Source organism: Dasypus novemcinctus, chromosome 5, assembly GCF_030445035.2.
Source record: "Dasypus novemcinctus isolate mDasNov1 chromosome 5, mDasNov1.1.hap2, whole genome shotgun sequence".
Classification (NCBI taxonomy): Eukaryota; Metazoa; Chordata; class Mammalia; order Cingulata; family Dasypodidae; genus Dasypus; species Dasypus novemcinctus.
The window spans coordinates 127,323,518-127,345,078 of NC_080677.1; the positions used below are offsets into that span (position 1 = coordinate 127,323,518).

At 35.7% G+C, this 21,561-nt stretch overlaps 1 protein-coding gene across 1 annotated transcript in view; it reads left to right on the forward strand.

Moving 5' to 3' along the window:
- The window catches only part of CNTNAP2 (contactin associated protein 2), a 2,351,919-nt gene that overhangs the window by 643,719 nt on the left and 1,686,639 nt on the right, over window positions 1–21,561 (forward strand). The window contains exon 2 of the mRNA XM_058297514.2: window positions 7,023–7,133. Coding sequence (XP_058153497.1) covers window positions 7,023–7,133 — 111 coding nt within the window. The remainder of the gene's footprint in view (window positions 1–7,022; window positions 7,134–21,561) is intronic.

Sequence of the window (21,561 nt, forward strand, 5' to 3'; positions counted from 1 at the left end):
GTATGGCAATATGTACATGCCTGGACTGCTGATCCAACCAGCTCTAGAAAATTTCATACCAGTGGGACTGCTGTGATTTTGCTTAAGCTGTTCCCTCTTTCTAGAATGCTCTTGACCCTAATCCTACTTATCCACCTTCCCTCAAGTCTTTAGGTCTTATTCATTATTTAATATACTAACTGATAACCAGTAATCATTAATCATTCTCTTTCCTGGATACCTGAAATATTTTTCATACTAGACTAAGAGTCAGATAATTTTTTCTGTAAATGGTCAGATAGTAAATATTTTAGACTTTGCAGGCCATATATCTTCCATCATAACTACTTAATTCTACTTTTGTGCAAGAGCAGCCAAAAGTGAATATACAAGTGAGTATAGCTATGTTCCAAATAATCATTTTCTACAAAATCAAGTGATGGGCTGGGTTTGACCCATAGGCTGAGGTTTGCTGACTCCTGTACTATCCAATTTTCAGAGAATTTAAAACTGGAGAGACAACTAAATTTCCTCATGCTGTGGATGAGCGATCTTTAGGTAAATGGGGTTAAGTGACATACTGAAGGTCATACATTTAGTGATGGGACTAGGACTAAATTTATTTAATTTTGTTACTTTTAATACTTAAGTTTGTATTTTTATTTGTTATTTTTAGTACTTAATTATATTCTATGTAGTTGCAAATTACAAGTTAATATCTCTTATTTCATGTTTAATTGCCTAATGTGGGTCCATGTATTATTGCCATTAATGGGTGAATGGGCCTTATTATATTTGTTTGTATAGTCCAAAGTACTTAGAAAAGTAGAAGGTATAGAGTAAGATCTCAATAAGTAAGTATTTATGATTAAGTCGTCTAGATGAAAATTTATTAATGTAGTATTTTTCTTAATTATATGCTTATAGATTATGTTTCAATTCAGAATAAGATTTTAGAATATTCAATTTTAGAATAATATAATAGTCTTTGCTTAATTTCTGATAATACATTTACAGTTACCTTTGGAATAAACTAAGTAATTTCTTACATGCGCTTATCTTTCCTGATCTAAGGTTTAGTCTGTTTGTTATTCTGGATGACACATTTTTTTTATAATTAATGAAAAACTTTTTAATTGGTGATTGATTTTTTAAAGTATAAAGAATCTTTATACTTTATGTTATATTTTTCAGTTGTAAATTTAAAGTAGCTAATGGATCATTCAATAAATTACTCTTCAAATTCATTTTGTTTACTTTCAATGTAATAATATATATTCAATGCATACTTTTGGAAAATGTCCCATTCAGCATTATCTGGTATAAACGAACCCTATTGAACAGGTATAAACTAGTAACATTTCTCACATGACTCCCCTAATTTTCTTCAGATCTCTACTGAAATGTCACCAGATTCCAAAGGTTTTCCCTGACCAGGCTATAGGAGTTTGATATTGTTTATGTATTCCAAACATAGATACTGGATTATGTTTGTAAACTTGTCTGTTCCTCTGGGCATATTAGATTATATTGCTTTCACTTCTATTTGATTAAATAATGATTAAGGCTTTGATTGGTCCATGTCAGTAGGGCCTTGAGTTCCCACCTCTCAGTGGGTGGGGACTCACAGAGAAACTGCACCATAGAGAAAGGAGGCTGGAGTTTTAATGTTGGAGCCTTGGGAAATAAACATACAGAGAAGTAGATAAATGAGGAAAGAGAGAAAGCTCCATTAGACATGTCAGAGATCCCTGGAAGAAAGACAAGCCATTTGCCTGATAGTTTGCAGACGGTCTTGTGGAAAGACCAGAATAGCTGAGCCCAGAGAGAAATGAGCTCCGGAAGAGAGATGAGACTTATCCCAGCCTACAGCTGATATTGGAAGAAATTGGGACCATGGATGACCCTAAGAAGAAGAGGAACCCTGAACCCTTGCAGATGTCAGCAACCATCTTCCTCCAAAATGGCAACAGACTTTGATGAGGGAAGTAACTTACGCTTTATAGCCTGGTAACTGTAAACTTCTACCCAAAATAAATACCCTTTGTAAAAGCCAATAGATTCTGGTACTTTGCATCAGTACTGCTTAGGCTGACTAATACAGAATTTGGTACTGAGAAGTGGTGAAATACTTTTGTAATTACCAAAATGCTGAAATGGTTTTATAAATGAGTTATGGGTATTTTTTGGAGGAGTTGTGAGATGTTTGATAGAAAAGGCTTAGAGGGCTTTGAAGAGACTTTTTCTGATGTTTTGGAGTAAATAATGAAACTATTACTGGAAACTGGAAGAAAGGCAATCTATGTTTTAAAGTTGCAGAGAACTTTGCAAGATTAAGTCCTAATGTTTTATGGAAGGCATAATTTGAAAACGGCAAGCCTGAGCAGTTAGCTGAAGAACTTTCTGAAGTGGAGAATGCAGCTTGGCTGCTTCTTCCAACTTATAGCAAAATGCTAGATGAAAGACATAAGCTGATGACTGAATTGTTGGGCACAAAGAAACCAGAAACTAGTTTTGGAAATCCCAGTCCTCTGGAAATCAAGCTCCCAGAGAGTAGTGCACCATTTGAGGACTTAACTAAATTTGGAACTTATAAATCAGGATTGAGAATGCGTTACCTAGGAAAGACTTGTGGAAAAGCTTACTGTCTGATGGTTGGGCCCCTGCTTCGTGCATGCTAAACCAACAAGCTTTTTGAGAGTGCTGTATGATCAAAACCACAGTCATCTTGATCTAAAATGGACATGGAAGGGAGTGATTGAAGGGGGAACAGTTTAAAGAGAAATCATGTAAACCGAGATCTGGAATTAAGACATCTCCTTGGGCCAAGTGAGGAATCCCACCCATGTGTACAGAGAGGGTGGGTTTTCACTGGTACTTAAAGAGGATGGATTTTCCCACCTGATGTTCAGGGAGAGTTTTGCCAACCCAAGATACCAAGAGGGTGGACTACATTTCCTGGGATTAGGGAGGTTGAGTTTGATGCCCCATAGGTCTGAGAGGAGTGGGCCTGTCCCCCATGGATTAGGGAGGGCCGGATAGCCAAATCATTGCTCTGAGAGGGTTGGGCATGTATGCCAAAGGTTAGGGAGGATGTTGTCTTTACTTCACTGTATTATGGGGGTTAAGATTCTAACCCAAAGATTGGATAAATTATGGCTATCTCTCCAATGCTCTTGTAGGGAGCTTGGTCATCACCCAGATGCTTAGTGAGTGTGGGACCAAGAAAATGGCCATTGGGCAAGCCTGTGGAAAGAGTGGGTCCCCATTTGGCCCCAGGGAGAAGAAGCCATCATTCTAAGAATGACTCTCAGACTTTCACATCTAATGAAGTATGCCCTGCAGATTTATGGAACAGTAGTGGACCCAGGACTCATGTTTCCCTCCCAGTTTCTCCTAATTGTAATGCAAATGGTTATCCTTCATCTGTCCATTTGTATATTGGAAGCAGATAAATGGTTTCATAAATTTCAGAGGTCTGCACCCAGAGGGTGCTTTGCCCTCAAGGCAAACTGTATTTCTTTAAACCAATTGTGATATGATTCTATATTTAGCATTGTACTGATTTGAGGTTTATTGAATATTGTAATGGCTTTTTGGAATTCAGAAGGTGAAGTATAGCAGTTTGATATTGTTTATGAATTCTAAAAATAGATGTTAGATTATGTCTGTAACTGGTCTGTTCCTCTGGGTGTGTTACATTATATTGGTTTCACTTCTACTTGATTAAATATTGATTAAGGTTTCGATTTGGTCAGTCATTGGGACATTGAGTCCCCACCCCCTTGGTGGGCTGGGACTCACAGAGAAACTGCACTGCAGAGAAGGAAGGTTAGAGTTTTAATGCTGGAGTCCCAGGAAGTAAACACATAGAGAAGTAGATATATGAGGAAAGAGAAAGCTCCATTAGACATGGCAGAACCCTGGGAAGAGAGACAAGCCATTTACCTGATAACTTACAGCTGACCTTGGGGAAAGACTAGAGCAGCTGAACCTGGAGAGAAACGAGACTTATTCCAGCCTACAGCTGATATTGGAAGAAGCTGGGACCATGGAGCCTTAAGAGGAAGAGGAAGACTGAACACTTACACACGTTGGTAGACATCTTGTTCCAACATGTGGCAACAGACTTTGGTGAGGGAAATAACTTCTGCTTTATGGCCTGGTAACTGTATGCTTCTACCCCAAATGAATACCCTTTATAAAAGCCAATAAATTTCTGGGACTTTGATCAGCACCCCTTTGGCTAATACAAAGGCTGTATAAAACGGCAGCTTCTTCCCCTTGAACTTCCTGGCCCCCATCATACTTAATTTTTCCCTGTAGTATTCACCACTATTACATACTATAAAGTTACCTTTTTGTTTTTAGTCTGTTTCTTCTACTGAAACATAAGCTCCCTGAGCACAGGAGCATTGCCGATTTCTTCTACTGCTGTATTTCCAGTACCTGCCTACAATACTTGGAATATTTCTTGAATGAATGAAACTGAATGAATATTAGCACATTCATAGCATAATGGGAACTTTAAATATCACACCCACTCCACTTAGATGCAAATTTATGCCAAAATTTATAAAAAGTTAAACCACAAATGATTCAGAAAACAGAAAATCAAAGTTTTATAATTGTGCTCACTTATAGCTAAACTGAATAGTAAAATTTAACTAGCATGAAATCATTCATTTTAAGTTCTAGCTTTGTGAATTGATATCTCAAAAGAAATTTTTATGTTCAATGTTTTATTCATTTAATTTTTCTGGGGAATATATTCATGTACATTTGCCAAATTTCCAAGAGGCACCTTTAACTAAGAAAAATAAGAACCTAACAATGCTTGATGAGGATGTACCTATTCATTTTAACTTCAGATTTGTACACATTTGAGTAGAGAGATGATGAAGAAGAATTCGTTTCTCCAGCATCATGGTGACTTAATTCTACTTAAGGGAATTTTCAAGAAAATGAGTTTATTTTTCCTTCTATGGCTAAAGTCTTTATTTTTCCTGGTTATCTATGTGTGTGCTAGATACAATTGTAGAATATATAGTGGAATTTCCTGTCTTATTAAACTGAGTGTACTGAGTATATGTAAACATTGTGTTATGATTTAAGACAACCTCTATAAAAATTAAGTGCTGTACCATGTTGCAATTCAGCATTGTGCTTAGAGACTATTTGAAAATTTTAGGGTTTACTTGGAACTTTTCCCCTTTCATTCACTTTACAAAAATTTTTAGAACGTTTGCCAAGTGTCAGGCACTGTTCTAGTCACCGGAGAGTCAACATAAACAAATTAACAAAAATTTGATTTCCACAGAGCTTACATTCTAGTGCAAGAAAGAGGAAGCTAAACAATTAAATGAATAAAAATCATAACATTAGGCAGGTGGTGTTAAGGAAAATAAAGCAAGATGTGGATATAGAGAGTGATGGCAGCAAGCATCCATTTAGCCTGGTGGTACTAGGAAAGCATGTCTGAAAAGGGGAAAGGTGATATTTGAGCAGAACTCTGAGTGAAGCCAGGGGGTTGAATATGGCATAAGAATTGTGAAGGCCAATGGTAGACCAGGCTTACCTTTGAAGGAGGAGGAAGGGGCCATATTGACTGGGAAATAATCAACAAGGAGGGGCAGGGTGACATAAAATCAGAACAGTGGCTGTTGCAGGCCATTTTTGCCTTAGTTTCCAAGGGCTGCTATAAAAAATTACTATGAACTAGGTGGCTGTAAACAATAGAGAATTATTGTCCTTTAGTTCTGAAAGCTAGAAATCAAGAAATCAAGATATTGGCAAGGCCATGCTTCCTTTGAATACATGGAGAAAAATATGTTTCCCACTTCTTTTAGCTTCTGATGGTTAGCAAGCAATCTGTGGCATTTCCCCCTCTTTCTGTCTGTGTCCAAATTTCCTCTTCTTATAAGGATACCTATCATATTGGATCAGGGCCCACCTTAATCAGGTTTGGCTTCCATTTTAACTAATAGCATTTTCAAAGAACGTATTTCCAAATAAGGTCACAATTATGGGACTGATGATTAAGTCTTGAATATATCTTGTGTGGCGGGGGGGGGGGGGAGGGACAATTTGATCTCCACCACCACTGGAAGCCTTTAAACTTTAATTCCAAAGTGGATGCCAATGGACACTTTGGGCAGAGAAGCCACACTTCCTGACTTACATTTTTAAGTTTCTTGAAACTGAGTAACTAAGGAAGCCTGACTGAGTGTTTTGAAACGGTGATCTTGGATGGTTACTGGGATTAGTTCTGTAGTTCTGGGGGTGACATGAAGTGCTAGAAGGCAGCCTGGATGAGTGAGGGTGAGCTGAAAAAGAGACCCAAGTGTTGAGGTCTGGGGCACTTAAACATGTAGATATTGGGAAAAAATGAGAAAGATCTATCAAAGGAAGTGAAGACTAACCAGCTAGTGGCTAGTGAGAGAGAAGGTAACCAAAAAGAAAAGCCAGAAGTGGGATGGAAGGGTGCATTTTAAAAGCCAAGTGAAGCAATTATTACAAATAGAATTGGGTGATCACCTGCTTCAAATGCTGTTCGTGGTAGAATAAGGAATGGAATGTTTTTTCAGATATTAGTACTTTTCAAGTTGATCATTGTTCTGTGTGCCTCTTTACTGCCACATGTGTTTTAAGTCTTGTTTCATCAGGCAGAATTACTCCTTGTTTTCCTTCCTTAATCTCAGGATTAACCTCTATCCGTATAAGATCTGTAGGAGATATCAGATAAAACTACTGTTACATAAAAACCTTCACTTTTACTCATGATTCTAAGATAGCAGGTCTCACTTGAACACTTGCAAAATAAAGCACATTTTTTATAGCCATAACTCCTGAAAATCAGAAGGTTGTTTTAACTGCTCCTATGGTTTATTATAATTAGTGTAGCTGAGTTGCCTGAATTCTGGGCACATGCTCAGATATATCAGAGAGTTAAGATTTTTATTATAGTCCATATTTATTTTAACAAACACCTATTAACCATTACTTAAAGGTCTTTATTGAATTTCTCTTTCTTTTCTTTTCAGAAAAATGTGATGAGCCACTCGTCTCTGGACTCCCCCATGTAGCTTTCAGCAGCTCATCCTCTATGTCTGGTAGCTATTCTCCCGGCTATGCCAAGATAAATAAGCGAGGAGGTAAGGCATACTTTATGTCCTTTACTGACAAATGTATTAAATAAGAAAATGTATTTACAACTACATTTAAAAAATATATTTTATTACATAACAGCTATTAGCTGAAAACTAAAATCATTCTTGCCTCTTTTATGATGATCCCATAGAAAATGTAAAATTCTCTTAGCCACTACTGGGAATAATATAGGAAAAATTGTATGGAGAGATGGTAAGTCAAAGAGAAAAATAATTGAAGTTGCCTGTGATGATGAATTAAAAATACAATAAAAGTGCTGCACAATGGAAAAGGTTCTCATTCCTGAAATTATGAGCTAAGATCATCCTTTTTAAATAGAAAATCATTTAGAAAGAAATTCAAAAGAATTTACTCCAAATATGTGTTAGAGTGTATGAAAAGATTTGATGCTTTTTTCTCCTTTTATTAATGTAAAACTTACTTTATTTTAAAATGCAGAATAAGAAAATACAACTCTTTTGACACTTTTACCTCAGAGCCAAGAATTTGGCTTTTTTATTAAGGCTTGACAAAATAGTGTTATACAATTGCAAGCAAAATTTGAGGTTTGGACTTAAAATGAAGCTATTATTATTAGTAAATGGTGATTTCAAGGTTTACAGTAGTTCATAGAGAATAAAGAACAGGAAGTTGAAACATATATTTCAAAGAAGCGTTGATATAAATATCAAATACTGGCAACTTAAGCAGGAAAGAAGCAATACATTCTTGGATGAATATGAAGCAATCAATATATCTTAATTTTTAGTCAGTAAAATTAGGAAATACTAAATAATCAGGAAAGGAAAAATAGAAGGTCATAATTTACAAAATCAATCAGTCAAGCAGGACTATAAACAAAGGTTTAACAAAGAACAGGAAAAAACCCAAAAGAGGAAGATAAAAGAGACAGGAGAGGAAGAAATAATAAATGGTAGCAGGAAAGAGAGAAAGAAATGTCAGACAGATTCAGAAAGAAAAATAGTTCCTTACTTTTATATAGCATTTTAAAGATTATAAAGTGTTCCCATATTTGTTCTAAATATTAGTTGATCTTTACAACAGCCTTATTAGTTGGAATGGTTAATTAGAGATGTCAATCATTTCTTCTACCAAACCTTAAACCATCTTCTACTTCATGTGTCTTATGTGGAAATTGTCTTCTTTCTACTGTCCAGAAGAGATAACCATTCTACCTCATGGACCTCATTTCACACTCTGAGCTACAGTTGATTAGATAGGATACCTAACTTCAACCAATCCAATTGTTTGTGATGTAATGTATGTTTAGGGACTGAGGGAATTATTGGGGAAAACATGGTGGGCCATGTGTAAATAAAACATAGAAGAATGAAGCAGGTGCTTATGAAGAGATGAAAGCAACAGACCCTGTGGCTCTATATGTAGAAGGAAGGATTAATTAGTTGCTTTTATTCTTATTCTCCTTCAGGTCCCTGCTTCCAATGTGTCATAACATCTGGCTTCACATCTTGCCTTGAGTTTGAGAGACATAGCTCTCTACTTTCAATAAATGCCTTCTCTTACCTGAGCTAATTTGAGTAAATTTCCTTTCTAGTTGCCAGAGAAACCATCGCTAAAACAACATGTACTATTGTCAAAATTTTACAAATTTAAGATAATAAAGATATCTCAAAAGATATTAACTGAGTGTCTAAAGTTTAGATTCTAAAGTGGCATAACAAAGGGGCAATGGGAAAAGGGGGGAAATCCCTTGTCTTCTACTGAAAGCAGATACTCCTAGTACTGACTATGCTGGATGAAACAGTTTATCAGTGCAGCGTTTTGAATTAGCCTAAAGTTACAAACTAAAGAGGTTGAAGTTTTGATATAAGTTTGATTTATGTGTAGTTGTGTATAGTCAGAGCAAAAACCACAAAAATCTGTCTCCTAACAGATGTAAATCTTGAAAACAATAAAGTTTTTTCTTTCTTTCTTTCTTTTTTCACTCTCCTGCATTGAAAATCCAGCAAGTATACATAGCAGGAAGGAAAAAAGAAAGAAAAAAGAAACTGTATTATTCAAGATTGGCATCAGTTAGGAAACTCTGAGAGACTTTTCATTTAGGTTTGTTTCCTGGGTAATTCCTTCCATTCTGTCAACTTCACTATTAAACCAAAGGTAGAGAGTTGTTGTGATATTGTTTTCAGGTTATTTATCTCTTATTTCCTCCAGCAAGGAGAACAGATGCCTTTGTAGGCCACGTAATTGATGATCACTTCTGAAAGGAATATATGTACAAATACATCCAGGATGACTGCTGGAACAGATCTCTTAATGTCCATACTTGTATCTTAAAAGGAACTATAGTCCATATTTTCTTGGAAGACACTGCATAAGTTGACAATTGGCTCTGTGCTTTGTTGTTTTGGTTTAATGCTAGCATCAGTCTCCTCTTCCAGTAGGCCAAAGGGGAGCTTTAGTAATTTGCATGACATAAGCCCCTTCCCTAGCTTACACTTTGATGTTTACACACCCTGGATCCCCTTTTCCAGGCACTTAATTGACTCAGCAAATATTCTTACCTTATTCTTCTCTTCAGAGGGCTCTTTCTGGTACTCTTTAAAGCAAAATTTTCTTACCTTTATTGCATACTTAGTTCTCTTGTCCCTTTGTGGAAGTTATAAAACACTCCATTTTTTTTTCCCCTTATCTATTCATTTCTCTCTTCCATCTGTCACAACTAACAACCCAAAGCTCTAAGAGATAGACTGAATTGAGAGAGCAACTGCAATGCTTCCATAAAGAGCTTGGCCCTGTTTGTGCCAGTGATTCCTTCAGTGGGAGCTTTTCTGCTGTCTAGTCCCTAATTCATTCCTCTGTGAAATGTGACCCACTCACGGCGGTCAGCTGGAACCAAATGCCTTTGTTGAGAAAGAGATCCAACAGATGGACATATATTATTTCATTCTAGATATTAGCCTCAACCTTTATTAGGAATCTTTCCCAAGAATATAACAGCAAAGCTTAAATTATGAAATACATTAAATTTCCAGATTGGCAAGCTTCCATCCTTTTATGCAGCTTTTTATGCCACTATTTTCCTTCTTTCTCCTCTCCAGCCTCTCTCACTTGTTCACTATTCCTCTTAATCTGTTCCTTTTCCTGCTCAACGGCAATTCATTATTACTTAGTATGAATTAATTTGTTGAAGTATTACCTCTCTTAGGAGCAGATGTTTGGGAGCAAAACTATCTTAAGGGCAATTTTCTAATGTAGCATTTCCGAATTATTTGGCATTCTTATTTTGACTACCCATGTGTCTTCAAAATCTTAAAATTTCTCTGTTGTAAACACTGCTGATTCTGTCTAGTTATGCATAACTAGGTTCTAATCCTGAATTGACAAAGGATGAATATGGTATCAGTCAATGATTTAAGCTTACTGCATGTCAGTTTCTTTCTAGGTAGACTATATACTTTATCATTCAAACCAGGAATTTTTAATAGTGAAGGAATGTATCATTAATAATTATTCCAGGGAAATTCTTGAAGTATGTTTCCCTACTTATTTTGTGAAATGGAGACAATTATACATTATAGCAGAACTGTTGTGCAGATTGAATGAAATAATCTCCCAAAACGTATTGCATTTAAATAGTATTCTCTTTTCCATCCAATTACTCCCAACTTGTAAATACAACACTGTAGATATAACTTTTAACGTGAGGATTAAATGAAACATACTTGTCACTCTAAAAATGATGCCTCCCTAAAAAGTTTTTTGCTAGAATGTGTATCTGCCAATGTGTGTTTATATGTTCCTATCATCTAAGGTAAAAACATAATAATTGAAAAATAAAGAATAACTTTAAAAAAATCTTAATGATTTTTGCATGATTGAACTACTACTTTACTTAAATTACTTTAAATTTTCCCCAAGTCTTATCACCTCAAATATCTTTCATTTCATATACAGAGTTTACATCAGTAATTCTAAATGCTGTTTTATTCTTATTATTTTAATTCCATTTGAAATAGATCTTATAGAAGCCATTGTAATACTTATTTACTAATTTGTTGATTCTCAGAAAAGCTCAAAAGACTCATTCTGGACATAAGGGAGAGTAAAATATTTCACTTTTTCCCCCTTCAACCCTATAATTCTGGCAACTTTTTAAAAATAAATTTTAAATATTTTCATTTCTTTTAAAACATCAAGATTTTTTGTGCTTCACCAAATGCAATGAATGTGCCACAATGATGATAGAGATTGTTGACGTGGGAGGAGTAGGGAGGGGTAGGGTGTGGGGTAAGTGGGAATCTTTTATATTTTTTAATGTAACATTTTTGTGATCTATGTATCTTCAAAAAAATACAATAAAAAATAAAGATACCACAAGAAAAAAAAAAGATTTTTGTGCTCAACTTTCCAAATGATTGAGCATTACCATCTAACTAACATTGTACAATTTAATTCATTCTTTTAATTTTAATTCCCAACTATAAATCAAAATGTTGACTTCAACAGGAACTTTAAAAAATTAAATATGTAATACATGACACACTTTTAACATTGACATGTATTTAAAATGATGGAATGCTGCAAACACTTTCACCAGGAAAGATTCATATTTTATCTTGACATGCTTTTTAATTTGCAAATAATTTTTCTATATTTCTGCCTTGGTATTAAATTTTGTAACATTGGATTTTTAATACCATGTTTTTGTTTCTCATAGAAATTTGATTGGGTTTGTAGGATTTTCTAGGGACCACTGTTTCCCAAGGTGTGTGATGTGTGTGTTATTAACACTCACATATACACATCCTGCACAATCAAATCAGTCTGGGCAAAAACTGTGGTTCTATGGTCCCATTCAGTCCATCAATCCATCAAGGGTTTTAAATATTTGTTTAATATTCTTAAAAACACAGTTTTATCATAATAGTTCACTACTGTTTCTGAAAAGCCTAACTTTAAAGTTTCTTTAGAATAAATATGATGGTCTTTAGAGAAATAGCTTTAGAGTCCTTGATTCTTAGGCATTTGAGATGGAGAAGTTTCTAGTTAATTATTTCTGGAAAAATTGCTATTTTGCTATTTTTGTAGCAAATTGTATATATGTTAATTACTGACAGTGGGAAAATGCTGAACTGGATTAGAATCAGTGCTATTACATTAGTTACTGCTACTATCCTTGAAATGTCTCCAGAATGTTAATTTCCTAACACTCACCTTATAATTCTAAATGAATAGCTGTATGTCTAAATCATGGGAATATTTTTGAATAACCAACTTAGGTAAGATGATTTGAAATTTTTCTATTAAACACATGAAAACCATGCCATTTGGTGCTTTATGGGGGGTGGGATAAACATCTGAACTGGCAAAGATATATATAAAAATAAATATGTTCTGAGTAATTGTAAATATATCTTTGTTGATTTGTTGACATAGAGTCAAGGACCTAGATTTCCCTTTCACCATAGATCATAGGACACTCCATACCTATGTTCAGTTGCCACTGTTGTCTCATTTCTGTAATGGGAAATATTGACCAAATGTTCTTTATGACCTTGTCAGCGCCGAGCATCCTTGCTATGTAGCCATAATTGATCATAATCCCCTAGTCTTGATCAAAACTTTCATAACATGGACCAATGTTTCATTATTCCTTTGCTATACACTAATTTTATTCAAAGAGAGGTTTTTTTTATTTTTCCATATCTCTGCCAAAAAGGTAGAGAATTTATGTGAATGGATTGTGCCATATTGGAAGTATTTACCTTAAAATAGAATTCTTCAAACTCAAAGCACTTTAACATCGTACTATACACACGTTCAGCTTTCAAAGGATATTTTCTCCCTGAATAAACAAATATACTGAACTTCATTTACTGTGTATATATGTGTACCTCTTTCCATCTTTAAGTGCTTCTTGCTTCCATTTAGGGATGATTTGTTAAATCGAAATTATTTGCTCATATTTTTCAGGTTTCAAAAAATTATCTCACGAATTGTTTATTTGTGACTATTTTGGCCAACTGAGATTCAGACTATAATAGACTTAGTAACGATAACAAACACCATTATTATATATAATTAAAAATTTAAATGATATTTTATAGAATGAATATGCTAATAATATAAATGATTAGAAAAAGGGTTAGGGGACAAACAACCTGTCTGAAAAAGATACTTCAAATACTAAAATTGCAAATACTATACAGGAAATGAGTGCCTCTCTGGTTTTTAGCATCTACTCTTGAAGGATTTGTGATTATTTGCCCACTCTCCCTTATTTTATTCATTGGGTAAAAAAAAGCAAGCTGAATTATTTCAGAAAATTGTGAGGCATTATTCTAGCAATGGCTCTATTAACAACCTGGATACTTATTAGAATGAACAAACCCTGTCTTAATACTATTAGCAAATTAACAGCTTTTTCTTTCTTTTTCACACATTTTTCCCGTGGGAAGAATAAAAGAATTTCTCTCTCTTTTATGTCATGTCTTCAAACTAATTCTAAAAATACTGTCACTAATAGCAATCCAAAGCAGTCCAACCTTGTTAGCATACTGACTTAACTATACTCTGAAAATGAGCAATCAACATTGTTTACTCATTTCCTTGCGTTAAAACTGAGATATATGTTTGACATGAATACTGCCAACAATAAACCATGACATTTAAAAGAGTCTACTTTTATTGTTCTTGCCTCTTTGACATTAAAATGTAAAGGCAAAATGTAGAAAGTTTTATTCCCAAGTTTTTACCCAAAGGTCATTTTTATGTTGCTTTTGCTTTGTTGTTTTTATTTTATTGGCAGTATAAGGAGTTTTGTGTTTTTTTTAAGGAGTTTTAGATTACATTAAATGTTACATCAAAAATATAGAGGGATTCTCATATGCCCCACACACTCCCCTTCCCACACTTTCCCCCTTTAACAGCATCTTTCATTAGTGTAGTACCTGTGTTACAATTGGTGAACACGAATTGAAGCATTGCTAACCGTGGACTGTAGTTTACATTATGGTATACACTTTGCCCCACACAATTTTATAGGTTTTGACAAAACGTATAATGGCCTGTATCCATCATAGCAATGTCATGTAGAACAATTGTAATGTCCCCGAAATGCCTCTTGTTACACCAATGCTTCCCTCTCCCCACCTTGAGAACCTCTGGTGACTGCTGCCTTTATAGCACTGTGATAAATTTTTCCATTACTAGAATAATAATAAGTCTGCTTTAGTCCATAGTTGCATTCTCCCCTTATGTTTGCTCATTCCTCAGTCTTGAGGATTAGAGGATGGTGAGGCCCACTCTGTTTCTGATTGAGAGGGGTCTAGATACATGGATTTGAACCTATAATTATCACTATACTCCTTAAATATATGTCCCAGAGACTTAAATGCCAGTCTGCTCATATGCCAGTTGAGCCCTGAGTCTCAGTAGAGTTACTCTCCAGTTCAGTGGATTCACCTGGGACAACTAACAAAGTAATGATGATGGACAATGCCCATCCTAAAAAAACAAAGAATATCTACAACTGGAGACAAGACAGTTCTAATCCATTCTGCCCCATGGGATCTAAGCTCCCTTTCAATTAGAAACAGAGTATATTTTTATTTTGTATTGGTTTTATTCTTTGCAGCTTCTAGAAATTACATTCTTTGCATCTGTACTTTAAATTAGTGGACAATTCAATTTATTTGAGTCAGGTAATTCTTGTCTGTTATCTCCATATTATCAAATATCTGTAAACAGAAATATATTCTGCCTCCAGGGTGAAATATTTTGTATTAGAAGGTTAGTTCCTGAGTATATGTCTGAAAAAAAAATGCATTATTGAGCATGGTTTGTTTATTTTCTCTACTCAGTTTCTGGCGCAAATGTATTTGAATAGATGATTAATTATTTATTTATGGGCTTTCAACCCAAAACTTAGAACACCAGATAAGCCTTATTGCTCCATCTTAAGGTGTTAGGAACTAATGTTACTCCCCTACTCTCCCCTGAGTCTTCTAAAGAGAGTGGAAGTTAAAAACAACATGCTTCTGTGGTCTCTATGGAATTAGTAACTAACTCATGCTTGCAAGAAACTTCCTTTTACATGATAAAGTCATGAATTCCCATAAGGTCATATATAGTTCCCAACAGTGGATGATATAACTGAGCTTTAAAATAGTGCAGACAGGAGGAGGATAAGACCAGAGCAGAAATGGTGGCCCTTCATCTTAGGGAGTCCATGGCAGATCACAACAAAGTCCCAGGGAGGCCAGGAACCCAGAAGGAAGTCACTCCTCCCCCACCCCATCAATATCCCAATATTATACATACCTTAAATTCAAACTACTGAATTATGAACAGTTTCTTTTAGCCCCTGGGTTTATATTTTATAAGTGATTCTTTATATATAGCTTCAACAATTTTAAGAGTGTCCTTCAGTTCTTAGTTCAGGTATCACTTTTCTAATAAGTAATCACTGGTGACTAGACTAGGTGTCTCTAGGAAGTTTCAAGTCATCCCATGCTTTCACCTATCTCATAACTTATTATACATTATCACATCATAGACTTATTTATCTGACCCCCATGAGATTGGATGGCATTTGAAGACAAGCCCTATTTCTTACTTACTGGTATAAACTCAATATCTAGCATGACTCCTAGAAGAGAGTAGATACACACAAATATTGAACCCTTCCATGCATATAACATCTCAACAGATCCTTATAAAAACCCAGTGAGGGAATTTAGAAATAACGAACTCTGTTTGTTTTTTGTTTTTTTAATAAGAAAACTGAGGTTAAGGAAAATTTAGATTTCTTGCCCCAAGTCACATCTAACAGAAACCAGATTTGGGCATTTGAAAGTCTTCTGAATAAAACAACCATTTACTGTTCTGTTCCCAACACATCTTTCCATCCTTTGCAAGATCTTAATTAGGAAAAATTGGAATACCTGTTGAGTTGGCTACAGAGAGTAGCTAAATCTTCCCCACATGTATTTTAGAACACAAAATGACACACTTACCTCTATTTTACTTCTGAGAAATATATATTAACTAGAGTTATATTCAGAATGCTATTGTGATTTTATTAGGATACTTATTATCTTTGTTTTAAATAATCAGAAGTTAAAGAAGAAATTGTTTTAAATATTTGCATATGCTAATGTATTTTTAAAAGACACATCCTTTTTTCCTACTCTAAACTGTTAGCCCAAGATTCAGACTTATTCAGTCTTGTTCCTGAATTTGTATGATGTGAGATGGTAGCCAAAAATTGTATAACTATGTTTGAAATATTATATATGTGAGAACAACAAAGATCAGAACAAACCAATGAGACCAACATTCTGCTTCTCAGAGGAAAAATGAAGAAAAAAAGGTACTGATGTGCAGCACCAATATGCTAGAATATGACAGAAGCAATATTTTTATGTCTCCAACACTCTTAATATTCAAAACACATGTGTAGAAAAAGCAGTAAGTCGGTGCAACATGAAAGGAAATGAATAACAGGAATAAAACTCAACCACACGGTAGAAAGTGCCTGAGATCTACTAGATATGCCATAAGCTGGATCTATGTGTTGTGAGATGGGAATTATATGACATTAGTAATAACAATATCCCTCTGCGTGATCATTATCAATCACTGAACAGTTTCCTCTATTCCAAATAAAGGTTTCAACATTGTTATATTTCCCCTCCATTTTGTTATTGTTTAGTAGAATGACCATACTTCCTAGAAAACTGTAGAGACTCCCAAGGGAATTAATTCAATTTTTTACTGTATATTTCTGCTTATAAGGAATTGGCATAATTGGAATAAAGAAACCATTTGACCAGTTCTTTCAAATTTAAAGTTTTGTTGTGTATTTTTTTAACATTCTCTTCATATAATTCAAGAATCATTAGTAATCGAAAATAAATTTCTAAAGAGAATTTAAAAGTGGCACTAAATGCCTATGGTTTTCATGGACATGTATTTTAATTTCCATAATTAAAAGGAAAAAAATTGAAACCAAATATTTGTACTTTGAACAATGAACAGTGTTTTGGTGTTTCATACAAAAAGGACTAGCACTAACTAGGAATCAGGCATGAAAAAGAGTGAGTGAGAGAACCTATATCCTGCCACAAGCCTAACCTCCTCCCCAGGTACGAGTTCCAGGCTCTTAAACACTGGCCATCCAGACTCTGGAGGAAAACCGGTGTCCCAGAAGAGATGTTAATCAGATACATCCAAATGATGCAATTCCAGCAACAATTACCTCCTTACCTGCATGAGTTGTGCAGTATTTCTACAAAAGGGACCTGAAGACAGGTTGTAGTTACCCCAGTCTCACATTCTTGGCTGAGATGAGAGCTGTGTAGTGATGGGCCCCAGAGACCCCCACTGGGACCCTCTATGCTCAGCATAGCCCTGGGGAAGAGGGAAAGAGCAGAAAGCCCATTCTGTGCAATAGGTAAAACAGAGAGAATAAATGCTGCTGTCTTGTTATGGCTTTCACATCAGTTTATTATGAGATCTTTGGAACTTTTCTTCCTACTGCTGTGACATACATTTAGAAATAATCCGTGTTTCTTAGCAATTTATCAGTAACATGACAAGGATTAGGTAAAGGGTGATAACCAGACAAGATGTTTCATTAACAGTAGGAAACATGTTAATCTGCTTCTGGAATGCCAGTAATTTAAATTCAAATACATACGTCACTATGACTAAAATCCAGATTTGAGGTTTCCTTCATTCTCAACCCATGAGAACCCCCTCCCCTACAATTTTTTTTTCTTTGTTTGAATGGTGGATATAGAAAAAAATGGGACTGATTATTTCTGAAAATCTGAAGTATCTCTGCCAGTTTATACGGAACAGTGGGAATAACAGAAGGCAGAAATGGAGCAATGAAAATCCTGCTCCCAGATGAGAATTCAGCATCTCACTACGGTATGGAATCATACAGTTATTCATACTTCAGGCACCTCAATTAGGTATTCATTATTCATAAACACTTATGCAACTCTGAGTTATTCACGCTTGGAAAGAACATTAGCAATCTTTTCTTTTCTCTTTATTGCTAAGATATCCTGTATCTAAAAGGAAAAAAAGAAAAGAGGCTCTCTGCTGCATGTAAATCTAAAGTTTTACATTTTAGGTGAAATATTTCTAACATACGAAGACGAATCTATTACATTTGGCTGTGTGTTGCCAAAGTAAACAATGTGTCCATATGGGCTAGGATCAAGTCCAGTAGAGTGGTAACAGGGACCAGGATACCAGTGCTGATCCGTTTAACCATTCATGCTCTCAAATAGTTCCAAGGTGCTGCAATTTCCATAAGTAAAAAGAGAATTTAAACCAGGTCAAAACTTAGAAAAATCTAACAGGCAAAGATAAGTATTAAAATGAGACGTGGTGGCGGACTTGGCCCAGTGGTTAGGGCGTCTGTCTACCACATGGGAGGTCTGCAGTTCAAATCCCGGGCCTCCTTGACCCATGTGGAGCTGGCCCATGTGCAGTGCTGATGCACGCAAGGAGTGCCATGCCACGCAGGGGTGTCTCCCACGTAGGGGAGCCCCATGCGCAAGGAGTGTGCCCCATAAGGAGAGCCGCCCAGCGCGAAAGGAAGTGCAGCCTGCCCAGGAATGGCGCCGCACACACGGAGAGCTGACACAACAAGATGACACAACAAAAAGAAACACAGATTCCCGTGCCGCTGACAACAACTGAAGGGGACAAAGAAGACACAGCAAATAGACACAGAGAACAGACAACTGGAGTGTGGGGAGGGGGGAGAGAAATAAATAAATCTTAAAAAAAAATGAGACTTGACATTTTGCCTTGTTTAGAGCATGTAAGGGAAACTGCTCATTCAAAAGACATGCATTGAGCTGAGCACAGGCCACCACCAAAGGTTCATTTGAATGTGCCTGCGGGACTTAAACATCTAAAAAGCTGACGAGATGACTCTTTAGAGGCTCTAAGATGGGGTCACATTATAAGGAGAGGCATTATTTTCCTGAAGGAAATTGGTGAGGGTCCTCCACCTGCACTTTGGAGAAAGCTTCAGGGGATGTCTGAGTGTAGCTCAGAATGGGATAGACACTTATCTGACTTAATGAAGAGGATTCTTAAAGAATTCTCCCCACTAGTCATTTAAAGGGCCTGAGTCTCCTTTTTCTAGTAGGACAGACAAGAACTCTTCCTTCTTTCCTCCCTCCCTCCCTCTATGTCCTTCCTCCCTTCCTGCCTTATTTCTTGCTTCCCTCCCTCCCTCCATGTTTTCTTTCCTCCTCTTTGTCCTCTTTCTCACAAATATTTATTAAATACCAACTTGTTTTATTATTATATAAAACAATGATCTTCTCTTAAGGAGTAAACTGACCAAGGAACTGAGGTAAGAGATACAGCATGTATGTAAATGCTTGTAAGATGATGATAACACCCAGTATTAGTGAAATTATGTAAACAGTGAGGCTATGATGGCATCATAGAGAAGGGGCAATGTAATTTGCTGAAGAGAGTTCAAGAAAGATTTTCTGAAGGAGGTTAAGTGATTAATAGGATTTATCCAGTTTGGACATTCCCATTCAAAAGGCTTTTAATGCAATCAAGTGTATCAAGGCCAAAAACAGTGTTTGGGAGAGGAGGATTTGCTAGTTGTTTGATTTTGCTAAAACTTAATGTGAGAGGTAGTATGAAATAGGAATAGGGGTTCAGACTGGTAGAGATCAGATCATAGGGGTTCTTGATTGCTATGCTAAGGAATAAGACAAACCTCTAATTTCTAAACCTGTACCCACCCTGTGATTTACTTTTCTTTGACTCTTTTCCCTCTCGGTAAATGACAATTCCACCTTCCAGTAGGGCCAGAAATCTTAGAGTCATTCATCACTCCTCTCTTTCCCTTGTATCCCATCTTTAAACCTTGCCAGTTTTTCCTTTAAAATAGATTGAACGTCAGATTGCTTCCCACCAAGACACAAATTACACCATGGGCCAATCCAACATCATTTCTCATTTGAGATTTTATGATAGCTGTTTCCTATTCTATTATGCTTTCTATTCTGTTCCTTGCTTCTATTCTTGCCTCTTTGCCCTGCCACAGTCTATTATCAATACAATAAGCCCAGTAATCATTTTAAAAATCTGGGAAGACTATGTCATTACTCAAAACCTCCTTACACTGGCCTATAAGGTCTTGCCTTATTTATCTGTTCAACCCACCATGTCTCTGACCCTCTCTCCTAGTAGTCCTCACTCCTCTCAAGTCACACAGGCCTCCTTGCTACATACTGCTTGTACATACTGCTCTCTCTGCCTCAAATTCTATTTGGATTACTAGCATACTTCCTTCCTTCAAGACTTTACTCAAATGGCACCATCTAAGAGAAGTCTTATCTAACCACCCACTAAAATTCCATCCCCTTTCAGAGATTCTCCAATGACTTTTGCCACTGTTTTTCTGTATATATATTTTAATTACAATATTATTTATTCTGTATTATGTGTTTACTTCTTTATCTTATGTCTCCTCTATATAGAATGAAAATTTCTTGAGGGAAAGATATTTTCTTGCTTGACTCACTGCTTTATCCCAAGCTTCTAGAACTGTGCCTAACATGTATTAAATATTCAAAGAATGTTCAACTAATGAAATGAATGAATAGTCTAACAGATAAATTATATAAGTGACTCATGATTTAAAAATACGGAGAGGATAATACCAATAAGGAAATTATATTTAGAGAGGTGGGAAAACAAGGACATAGAGGGAGACATCAAAGGTTCTTCCAAGTTTCTATCTTGAGTGAATTAGGTGGTTAGGCTGTCTTGCCACTAAGGAGAACGACAGTAAGGACAGAGAAGGAAAGCATGTATGAGGGAAAATCTGAAGATTCAGAGCTACATATAATGAGTAGGCAGTTGAAATTCATCTTACAACTAATCTTGATCAATCTAAGAGGAGTTAGTGCATATACGTTCTCTGAAGAAATCCTAGGGAATGAAATATTTCAGCATCAGTATAATAACAACTAGACACAGAACAGCAAGAAAAATTAATATTTATGAATGGGTGGAGAAGATGAAGCCTACAAGGAAACTTAGAGTAGCTTGTCCCAGAAAAATGAACAAAATCAGAAAAGTGAGGTGTCTTTTTAATTAAGAGAATCAAAAAGTCATATGTACCAAAGAGATTATGTAAGATAAGGACTGGAAAATGTAATTTGGGTTGGGCAAACTGAAGGTCACTTACGCCTTTTAAAAGAGTGGTTTCAGTAGCATTTTAGAGGTGACATCCAGAATGTTATCAGGGAGAAGAATGAATAAGAGGTGATGAAGTGGAGATAGCAAATGAAGGTTAGGCTATCAAGATGTTTGAGTGGAAAGAAAGAAGAAATGTTAGATAAAACAAGAGATGGGTTGTGGTCAAGATGTGTTTTCTTTTTTAATGTTAGA